Raw genomic sequence first — 11558 nt, 5'->3', positions numbered from 1 at the left:
ATTTGAAATGGTTCAGTTTTTCTATGCTTTATAGTATTCAAAATCGATTTGTTTTTTTTCTGTGTATAGTGTTGAAAATTGATTTGTTTTTTTTGTTCTTTATAGTGTTTTAAATGGATTTTCTAAGGGTTGTTTTTATTTATTTATGTATGTTATCAATAATTATACAAATTGAGTCTTCCTTCATAGATATTCTATACTTTGCGTCTAAAATAACCTCTATGCAAGTGCATGTATTTCAATATGCTCTGTCAAAAAATGTTGAGTTCTTACTAAAATATAATGTCGTTTGTTGAGCTAATTGTCCATCCATTTCATATAATATATATGGCACATACTTTATATTTCAACTTATACTTGTGTCATTTTTAGTCACTAAAACTATCTCTTATCTACTTCAATGCATCAATAACAAATTTGATAGCCTTAGATTTGCCAATTCTAATGCCAACACTACTAAAATTGGAGTAGTGGTATTTTTAGTGAAATTGGAGTACTGTTCATTCTGCATATCAGTAAGCAATTTGAAGATTTCTTGTTCTTGTTAGTGTCCTTGTTCAATTGGAAACATAGGCACATAAGATATGCATTATAACTATAGGCTTTACAAAAAGTAATAGTAAAAGAATCTAAAATTTATAGTTTATTTCTCACTCTAAATTATAAATTGGAAATATAGTCCGTTAATTTTTAATGTACAAAAACTTAGATGGTCATTATGATGTTGAGTTTATTTATCAATATTTTACTAAACCACTGGTAAAAAGATTTGTGTCATTGTCATAATTTGTGCCCTGTCATAATTCCTATGGCTACAGTTATACATTTTTTCACATTATGCATATCATGTTTTCTATCAATTACTGATAAGCTACTTTGATTTTTGTTACAGACAATTTTTCCCGTGTAGTTGCTTCGCTACTCCTTGTTTGCGTTCTTCAACTTTGTTTGTGAGTTGCAAGGTCAACATTCTCTACAAATGTTTGTGTGTCGTTGAGGTATGATTTCATCCTTCAATTTGAGTGTGTCTTTACGATATGATTTTATCCTTAATTTTGATTGATTGTATGTTATAATTAAAATTCAAGGTTACTTTTATTTGAAATGTTCATCGAGTAATGGGATTTTTAGTGAAATTGGAGTAGTGGTATTTTTAGTGAAATTGGAGTACTGTTCATTCTGTACTCTGAAATTGGAGTAGTGGTAATTTTTAACGTACAAAAGCTTAGATGGTCATTATGATGTTGAGTATATTTATTTATATTTTACTAAAACACTGGTAAAAAGATTTACTCTGAAATACAATATGCCAAAATTAAATTTTAATTGTGTTACTATCTAAGATTAGATTGAAATTTTGTAGTATTCTAACCATCAAAGACACTTTAACTAACAATATAAAAAGCACCACCAAAATACTAGTAATATTATTAAAAACACGAGGTCCTAGGCATATGCCTTACTTGCCTGCCCCTTGGACCGGGCTTGACTTGTAGTAAGGATCATAGAGAATAAATATTGAAATTAAACTTAGAAGGAAACAATTTTGTGAGTTTGTATTCAAAATAACATGTTTTCGTATTAATATTCATGATTTTTTCTATGTTATGCAAATATGTGATTGGTTATTTTTTATTAAATAGTACTAGAGCTCTTGAACAAATAATATAATATCTATATTTTTATTTTTTGAAGAAATGGATAAGTCATGGATTACTAAGCCACAATCATCGATTGCGTATCAACAAGGGATAAAAGAATTTATTAACTTTGCATTTAAAGGTGAAAAAGAAAACGACGTAGTAATATGCCCTTGTAAACGTTGTGGTTTCAGAAAATCAAAGAGTAGGAGTGACATGTTCGACCACTTAATGTGGTCACCATTTCCGCAGGGATACACCATTTGGATTCATCATGGAGAGTCCTCTGTACTACATAGTACTATCTCCCATAGTACTACTCCAAATATGGTTGAGGATAATATCATTGTCGAAGATTCTATTCAGAACATGATCAATGATGCATTTGGAGTTGATAAGAATCATGCTAATGAAATACCATCTGCATCAAATTTTGAGATTTACCAAGAAGATTATGTGATGCCAAGTTTAACTCAGGAAAGAAATGAGGCCAAGGAATACTATGAATTGGCTAGAGAAGGAGAACAACCTTTATATGAAGGGTGTAGACAATATTCAAGATTATCTTTTTTGGTAAAGTTGTACCATATAAAGTGTTTATGTGGATTGAGTGAGAAGGCAATGACAATGATTTTAGAGTTAATAAAAGATGCATTTGAATATGCAAACATTCCAAGTTCGTTCTATGAAGCCAAGAAATCAATCACAAAATTGGGTTTGAATTATGTAAAGATACCTGCATGTCCAAACGGTTGTATGCTTTATTGGGGAGAAGATGAAGAGAGAGAGACTTGCAAAACTTGTAACACTTCGAAATGGAAATCAAATGAAGAGGGCCATGTTAACAAGAAAAAGAAGAAAATTCCAGCCAAGGTTCTTCGTTATTTTCCATTAAAACCTCGATTACAAAGATTATTTTTGTCGTCAAAGACGGCCGAGGATATGAGATGGCATGTGAATGATACTAACAATGATGGAATGTTAAGGCATCCTAGAGATTCAGATGCTTGGAAGAAATTTGACTTCACACATACTTGGTTTGCATCAGATCCACGAAATGTGCGTCTTGCATTGGCTAGTGATGGTTTTAATCCATTTGGTGTGATGAGTACAAATAATAGTATTTGGCCAGTTGTTCTCATTCCATATAACACTCCTCAATGGGTTTGCATGAAGCAGACATCGTTTATAATGTCAATGATAATTCCTGGTAAAGAAGCACCAGGAAATAATATTGATGTATATTTACAACCCTTAGTCAAAGAGTTGAAGGAGTTATGGACAAATGGTGTGGATACATATGATTCTTTCAAGAAAGAGATGTTCACGTTACATGTAAATTTGATGTGGACGATTAGTGACTTTCCAGGTTTGGGTGCACTTTCTGGATGGAACACATACACAGGACTTGCTTGCCCATCGTGTAACTTTGGAACTACTTCTCTCCGTCTTAAAGCTAGCCGTAAATGGTGTTTTATGGGTCATCGTCGTTTCCTTAATCAGAGACATAGGTTTAGATTGAATAGGATCCACTTTAATGGTGAACAAGAAATACGGAGTCCACCGAGAACATTATCTGGACATCAAATTTTTGAACAGGTTAAAGAGGTTAAAGTTGTCTTTGGTAAAAAGCCAGTGAAAGAAAAATCGGTAAAAAGAAAACATGAGGGACAACCTGTAGAAGGTGATAGTACACAATGTGATCCTACACAAGGTCATCCTCAACAATGGAAAAAGAAAAGCATATTTTTTGAACTTCCGTATTGGAAGGATAATCTTCTGCGCCATAATCTTGATCCGATGCATATTGAGAAAAATGTATGCGATAATATCATATTTACTTTACTAAATGATAGGCAAAAGAGTAAAGACCATTTTAAAGCTCGAGAAGATCTTCAAAATACGGGCATAAGACCTAATCTTTGGCCTGATGAAAATGGTAGAATTTCTCCTGCGGCCTTTAGTCTAACTGGTAAAGATAAGAGGAATTTTTTAACAATTTTAAAGAATATTAGGGTGCCTGATGGTTAGTCAAGCAACATATCTAGATGCATTGACTTGGTAAATCTCAAGGTGAATGGAATGATGAAGAGTCATGATTGTCATATATTAATGGAACAACTTCTACCATTAGCCATTCGCACAACATTACCTCATGAGATTTCAGCAGTATTGATTGAGTTGTGCTCATTCTTTAGACAACTATGTGGTAAGGCATTGAAAATTGAAGACTTGGAAAAAATGCAAAACCAAATTGTCCTCACTTTATGCCACATGGAAATGTTATTTCCTCCCTCGTTCTTCACTGTTATGGTTCACTTGGTTGTTCACCTTGTTGAAGAGGTTAAGCTTGGAGGTCCTGTTCATTATCGGTGGATGTATCCTGTTGAAAGGTAAACTATGTGAATTTGTTGTAATGATATTAACTTAGAAAGTAAAGTAAAAAAATTAACTAATACAATTTTGGTTCAATAATAGGTACTTGGGAAAACTTAAATCTCATGTGCGTAATAAGGAAAAACCAGAAGGGTCTATTGCAGAAGGATACCGTTTTGAAGAGATTCTTACATTTTGTTCAAGATATATAGAAAACATTGAGACTAGATGGAATCAATCTGGACGTGTAGATGATGAACCTATTGGTGATATCCAAACAGGTTCACGTGTAACAGAATTATTTCCTAGAGTCGGAAAACCTATGGGTGGATCTTCATATTACACCCAAACACCAATTGAAAAGTTGCAGGCTCATAGACACGTTTTAACGAATTGCCCAATAGTTGATGACTATCTAAAGTAAGTAGTTTTATTCCATTTAAGTTGTTTCATCTACACTATTAAGATTTCTTTTTACATCTAATATCGAATAACCAAATAGGCAGTTCCGAAGTATTACTCAGAACCAAATGAGACGCGGTCAAAGAAGTGCTTCTGAGATAGACAAGAAGGTTCATAGAGAGTTTGCTCATTGGTTCCGCAATCGTGTGAGTTTTCGTACAAAAATAGATGTTTGTATTGAATTAGTTTTTAATAACAAGACTAATTGGATGTTGTATCGTGTATAGATTTGCAACAATCTTGACAACATTGATGGACCAGATAAAGATGTCCTCATTAGTCTTGCTCATGGCCCTTATGATAAAGTTAAAAGGTTTACCGCATTCAATGAAAATGGGTTCAAGTTTCGAACGTTGGAACGAGACAATCTTTTAAAAACTCAAAATAGTGGAGTTTTTGGCATGTTTGGGACACGAAGTTATTCAAGCAATAGTGATACCCAAATGAGATTTGGAGGGGTGCCTTATTATGGAAGATTGATAAACATTATTGTGCTTTCGTATGATGGCTTCATAGTGCCCATGTTTAAATGTGAATGGGCTAATACCATAAATCCAAGAGGCATTAAGATAGATAAGTTGGGTTTTACCTCTATAAACTTTGCAAGACTACTCCATACTGAGGAACATGAAGATAATGAGCCATACATTCAAGCGTCAGAAGCTCAAATGGTTTTTTATGTGGATGATGAGAATGAACAAGGATGGAGCATACCTGTTCATTTGAAGCCAAGAGAGTTGTATGACATGGGTGGAAATGATGAAATTATGACACCCATTGAGCCATACCCATCACAAAATTTGGAACAAATTTTTTCTAATGATGATCCTGGAACTTCAGTGGCGAATGATAACAATAATTAATATATAGTTTTTTACTGATAAGAAGTCTAGCTTGTTTGTAACTCGTGTGAAACTTGTGTTTTTTGTTTCTTATCCCTAATTAATGTATGACATTCTTACTTTTTATGTTTATTCATCGTTATAGAAATGAAATACCAACAGATGGCATTGTTCTCTATGTTTCATTGCATAATTTATCTTCTAATTTATTGTGTTTATGTTATGTTTATTAAATTTGTAGTCATAATTTATGTTACTCTTTGTGTTTATGTTATATTTACTAAATTTGTAGTCATAATTTTTCTTGCAGTTGATGTTTGTTGTGAAAGAATGAATTCATCATATGAGGATATTCGCCGCAAAACAATTGAAGAGAATCAAAAAAAGATGCAGGCTCTCAATCTTACTAAAATCTCTCAATCCCTTTACAAATCATCTTCGTCTTCTTCAAAACCATCATCGGTTAGTAATAAATTCTCAATACTACTTTATACAAATTAATTGTATTGATTGTTGACTAATATTCACTAATGCGTTTTATTTAGTCTGTGAAGGGTCGTCCGAGGTTTGTACAACCTGGAGAGCTTGAAGTAAACAAGAAGCGCCTACGTTCAACGACAACTCAAAAATCATCAATAGCCTCTCTGCCAATCCAAACTACAATAACCCCTACACCAATCCAAACTACAATAACCCCTCCGCCAATCCAAACTACAATTGAAGATGTTGTGGTAGAAGATGAGACTGAAAATGTTGTGGTAGGAGATGATACTGAAAATGTTGTGGTAGGAGATGATACTGAAAATGTTGTGGTAGGAGACGAGACTGAAGATGTTGTGGTAGAAGATGGGGCAGAAGATGTCGTTCGAGTCACTAGTTCTGAGTATTGGGATGTAAATGTTATTAGTAAGTAAGTTAAGGTTAAAGTATCTGTAAATAATTTAATTTTTTTTACATAGTTGAGTTATGACATTAATTTGTTTACTTTTTTATGTGATAGATGAGGAGGGTTATGTTTCAAACACAAGTTTAAGTGTGAAAGACTTGGTTGCAAAATCAGAGCCTGGTGGAACATGGATAATACTTGAATGGGATAAGACTCATCGTGCAGTAGGACCAGCAGCTGGTTTGTTAGCAGGGTATTTGGGAATAATTATTAGAATGTTTAAAGACTTTCCCATAATGTTCGAGAGTTGGAGGGATATTCCATTGGATAGAAAAACAAAGTTTTATGATTCAAAGATAAAGGTATTATTAATAAACAATTATATTTTTTTTAAAATTAATTTCATGGTGATTATTATTTGCTTTGTTCAACTAATTTTTATTCTTATGGTTAGCGCCATTTTGTTGCTGATGATGGGCATGACAAAGATTACATACTTGCTTCTGCTACAAAGAAATGGAAGGATGGCCGTTGCCAATTGTTTCAAAGATTTTATAGATGGGATCTCACTTTAGAGGAAAATCTTCAAAATTATCCAAAATGCAAAGGCATTACGGAAAATGATTGGGTTGTTTTTGTTCAATATAGGCGGAAAGAAAAAACACAGGTAATATTAGTGTTTTACTTGTATAATTTTATTTTTAATATATAAGTAAGGAATTGTATCTTATTCCTATCTATAGCGCGTATTTTTATTTGTTATCAATGTAGAGAATAGCAAAACAAAATGCCGAGAATAGAGGAAAATTGAAGACTCCGCATACACTTGGATCTAAGTCGCTTGCAAGGAAGCAACATGAGTTGGTATGTCTAAATCTATATATTGTTGATTGTATGATTAATAGTATAAATTATTAATATATGTTCTTATTTGTAGGAATCAAGAGATGGCCGATCATACAGTAGAGGAGAAATGTATGTAGTTTCTCATAAAAAGTCTAATGGGTCTTTTGTCAATGAAGATGCATACAACAATAATGTAAGTACAAGTTAATTCTTTTGAAATATTTCTTAGTCTTCTTAGTTAAAAATTATGATTATTTTTTCTATAGTTACTTTGTCTCATGATATAGTACATAAATGGGGGTTTAGAAAAGTGCATGCACTATTCTCATATCACATATAGCAGCGAATAGTGGAGTTGGTCTTAAATACTATGTTGAGAAAAGTGCAATCAGTGGACTATGTATTTAAAAAAATACTTTGGTATGAAAGTGTAATGTACTAGAACTTGTATTTTATAAATAATTTGGTATGAAAGTGCAATGTATTGGAACTTATTACTAATATAAATTATCCTTATTATATAAACAGTAGTTCAGTTTTCTCTTTTGCATGTGCAGGAAAAATTACAAGCTGCAATTAAGGATTCCGTGTCTGAAAATGAGGCATTTGAGAAAGTATTCGGAAAAGAACATCATGGATATGTTCGTAGCATGGGACTTGGAGTTGCGCCATCTCAAATTAATAGATCTACGAGATCATCGTCTTCTTTTGAAGAAAATGAAAAAATAAAGGAAATGCAAGAAGAAATTAATGCACTTAAAGAAAAGAATTCAAAAATTGATGAATTGATGGAGGCAATCGCATTCTTAAAGCAAAGGGACAATGCTAGGAAGGAGGAAATTGAACTCTTAATGCAAATGCAAAATTCTAGTGAAAGACATGTATATCATTTTGATGCATTTGAAGTTAAATTGCATGAGCATTATTTTAAAGAGTATTATTTTAATATATATTTTTTTCAGGGATTGGAATCACCTGTTGATGGAAGACGTTCTTCTGAGTCTAGCTACCGAATTGCAGATAATGGATCATCAAGAAGGACAAATTAGACTTTTCTATGAATCAATTAGATTATGAACGTTCCCTTATATTTTTGGCAATAGGATGCTTATTATTATAAGATTATGATTTGATATTTTTTTTTGGTTTTTTATACTACATGACATGATTATGGAGCTACCATTTTTTTGATATCATGATGCTTATTTGATATTACATGTTTTTTATTGGAATTAATTTTACTACGTTAAAAAGTGATAGAAAATAAAATAAAAAGATAAAGAAATATTACAAAAAAATAATACCAAAAATAAAAATATTTTAGTAGAAATAATTTTAAAAAATATTTTAGTAGATAATAATTAAAAAACAAAAAATATTATAAAAAAAATAATACTATATATAAAAATTAATAATGGTTTACACTATTGCTAAAAGTAAAAATTAAATAATTAGTACAACTTTCAACTGTTGCCAAATAAATTTTATTTAAAATTTTTAAATCAAAACATAATTCCACGACGGTTGGTAACCGTCAGGATGTGACACCCATGAGGGTTTGAAACCGTCGCAATCAACCATGAAAACAAAAATCAAAACGAAATTCCACGACGGTTGGTAACCGTCACAATATTCAAGTTACGTCATTTCTCTAACTGTCGTGAGAAAGAACGACGGTTGGTATGACGGTTTTGACAATCGTTGCAATATAGCCTCGCGACGCACGTTTCTGGGACAGAGCTACAACCGTCGTAACATGAAAATTGCGGCGGTTCTAACCGTTGTGACCTGTCAAAATGAACCGTCACTATTTGCTAATTTTCTTGTGGTGAAAAGTCAGAAACTATTTTTAATCAATTAAAAATGAATAAAAATAACCTAATTGAACTAAAATCTCAAATAAATCTCAAATCAATTCAAAAATTGATAAGAGTATTTTTCATAGATCCATCATCATTCAAATAGGTTAGGAAAATATTTTTGTATTTTTTTAATATCAAAAACTATTTAAAATGAATTAAAAATAACCATAAAAGAGAAAATTCACAAAAAATATCAAATGACAAAATAAAAAAAATTAAAAATCAGAAATAGAAACTAGAATTTATTTGGGAAATAATGCAATTGGTCCCATAATTTTTGGATAAATAATGAAAGAGATATTGATTTTTGAAATAAAATGGAATTAAAGAAAATAAAAGGAAAATAAAAACAGAAAATAGAAATTGGAAAAAGCGTGGACCGTCCGATCTAAGCTCATTAATTGAGCTGGCAAATCATGAGGCCATGAAGCGCGCGCTTACCATGGATCCAAGTCAACTGAGCCGCACAACGCATTATAAAAAGTCATAAAAAGGAAAGGATGAGATTAAATCTGGAGATTCAAACGCACGACCTAGATTTGATCTGGAGATGATGAAGCCACCGGAGCCACCGTCTTCTCCGGCGAGCTTCAGGATTCCGGCCAAAATGCAGAAACTCAAACCACCATCAAAACGTGCGATATATACATCATTAGAAAGTTGGGATGATGTACATCATCCCTGTACCATCCATTTTCCCTCTAGATCTCTATAGTATGAGAAATCAGAGATGGAAAAATCTAGTGTTCATCATGAACTCAATAAATTTCAAAAATTAAAAGCATAAACATGATGCCTCCATTGAGAGGACTTCAGCCAACACAAAATCTAAGCCAATAGGTCAAAGGATTAGGAGAATCGAAGAAAATACCAGTTGGAGTGTGTGCTTGAATTCTGGTAGCTTGAGCTTGTTGTCTTGCTTGCTTTACCAAAACAAAAGTTCAATGAGATGTATAGTGAAGGTCTAGAAGCATTAGATCTAAGAATACAACCAGATGAAGCTGAATTCTAGATCTGAAATTTTTTGAGAAAAATGCAATTGCTTCTTTAGTAATGGTTAGGGAGAGAATTCTGCAGCATTTCAGATTGAATTAGGCGTGTCAAATGAGTGAAATGAAGTCTCTATTTATAGAGAAAATGGCAAGGAGAGTGTGAGCAATCCGTGTGCATGGCATGTGAAGCTTCTTTGCATGGGCTTGCATGATCATGCATAAGGCCCAAAAACAATGCCAAATGAGTTCTGAACACCAGCCAGATGGAAATGGACGTGTGAATTGCAAGGCAATTGCTTATGCACCAAGATTTCAAGTGAATTCCTTCTTTGTACCTAAAAATTCATCTCTTCGAAAGTACCATTTAAAAAATCCAAACATGGGCATGTGGGTAATGGTTGGAAAGTTATTTGGATAAGGAACAAATGTTATGTTGGGAAAAAACTCATTTGAAGTGTGGAAATTTATGAAATTTGAGTTTAAAGTGTGATGTGCAAAATATGTCAAGGCAAGGTGTCTAAAATTGGCCAACTTTCAAGCCCCTCTGTTATGATGATGCAAGCTTCAAATAGAAAAACCTCCAATATCAAAGTTGTAGATATTTTCAAGATAATCAAAACGGACTTACATTTTGCATCATTTGGATTTTTGATGAAAGAGTTATGGGCACTTGAAGTTGGACTTTTTTGACTTTTAATGCATTTGTCCCAAAAGGACCTATAATGTCTTGCATTATCACATGTCTTTCCTTTGAGATTTTGAAATTTAGTTCAACATAACATTTGAAGTAGACATCTTAAGCTGTCCAATGCATTTTATCCCACCTCAAAATCATAAAAAATGAATAAGTTATGTCCTTGGGAAGTTGACCCAAAATTAGGGTTTTAGTCAAAATGACCTATAATGTATTGGAATGGAAGATGGTTTTCCAAGCTTCAAATAAAATTTTGATGAACATGAAAGTTGTTCACATTGTCCTTAAGAACATTTTTGCTTTTGGAACCATCTCCATTTGGCGAACACATAAAACGTTAGGTGTCAGTGCATTTCAAAATAGTCAGATGAATTGGCTGATCAACTTCTCAAGTCCACAACCAATATCTTGATGAATTGATGGTTGAGGACACTCAAATAAGTTCAAATATGCATGAAATGATGAATTAAAGAACTTCCCTTGATTGTATTTGACCATGGGCTGAGGTTGCTTCATGGGCAAGGCATTGTGGTGCACAGATGAATTAGGGCTTCTCTGGGGAACAAACCTCAAATCCTTTGACTTGCTTTGCTCAAAAATGATGAATTGAGATACTAGGGAGGCATATTTGATGGATGAGAGCTTTGGGAACCATTAACATGCTTGCTTTCATCTTCTCTTGGCCATATCTTTGCACCAATGACCTCCTAGAAGCTTTTGACCTTGTGATTGCTCAAGCTACAAACAAAAGATGTTAGTGACATATTTTTGTGCTTTTGGTAAGTAAACAAAAATAAGAAAAGCAATGATATACAATTCAAGCATGCTTGGTGATCTCAAACCACTCACAAGGAGTCCCACCCAAAGGCAAGGGACCAAGATGCTCAATGATCCTTGAGGCTATGCAATGCAATGTTAGGATGCTATGAGGGATCTTAGGGACAAAATTGGGGTCTTA

At 32.9% G+C, this 11558-nt stretch overlaps 1 protein-coding gene and 1 long non-coding RNA gene across 2 annotated transcripts; both read left to right on the top strand.

The window, feature by feature from the left end:
- Window positions 1-888: 888 nt before the first annotated feature.
- LOC127121227 (uncharacterized) lies at window positions 889-6014 on the top strand. The gene is made up of 3 exons (XR_007803353.1): window positions 889-998; window positions 5631-5782; window positions 5866-6014. It is a non-coding gene; the product is annotated as an uncharacterized LOC127121227 (long non-coding RNA).
- A 77-nt stretch (window positions 6015-6091) lies between these two features.
- On the top strand, window positions 6092-8101 carry LOC127122209 (uncharacterized). Its single transcript, XM_051052586.1, has 7 exons — window positions 6092-6226; window positions 6321-6568; window positions 6661-6873; window positions 6978-7070; window positions 7144-7245; window positions 7610-7933; window positions 8015-8101. Exons 2-7 carry the CDS (start codon window positions 6482-6484, stop codon window positions 8099-8101), a joined length of 906 nt encoding a protein of 301 aa, XP_050908543.1. The 5' UTR covers window positions 6092-6226; window positions 6321-6481.
- Window positions 8102-11558: the final 3457 nt, after the last annotated feature.

The sequence above is a fragment of the Lathyrus oleraceus genome, chromosome 2, assembly GCF_024323335.1.
Source record: "Lathyrus oleraceus cultivar Zhongwan6 chromosome 2, CAAS_Psat_ZW6_1.0, whole genome shotgun sequence".
In the NCBI taxonomy this organism is placed as follows: domain Eukaryota; kingdom Viridiplantae; phylum Streptophyta; class Magnoliopsida; order Fabales; family Fabaceae; genus Lathyrus; species Lathyrus oleraceus.
The sequence above is the reverse complement of the archived record's forward strand: the minus strand, read 5'-3'. Positions and strand labels throughout refer to the sequence as shown.

Bases quoted from the DNA above. Each gene is read 5' to 3' on its own strand.
- LOC127122209 (XM_051052586.1), top strand. From the start codon at position 6,482: ATGTTTAAAGACTTTCCCATAATGTTCGAGAGTTGGAGGGATATTCCA. The intron at 6,874-6,977 runs GTAATATTAGTG...TTATCAATGTAG, and splicing joins GGCGGAAAGAAAAAACACAG to AGAATAGCAAAACAAAATGC. The intron at 7,934-8,014 runs GTATATCATTTT...TATTTTTTTCAG, and splicing joins AAAATTCTAGTGAAAGACAT to GGATTGGAATCACCTGTTGA.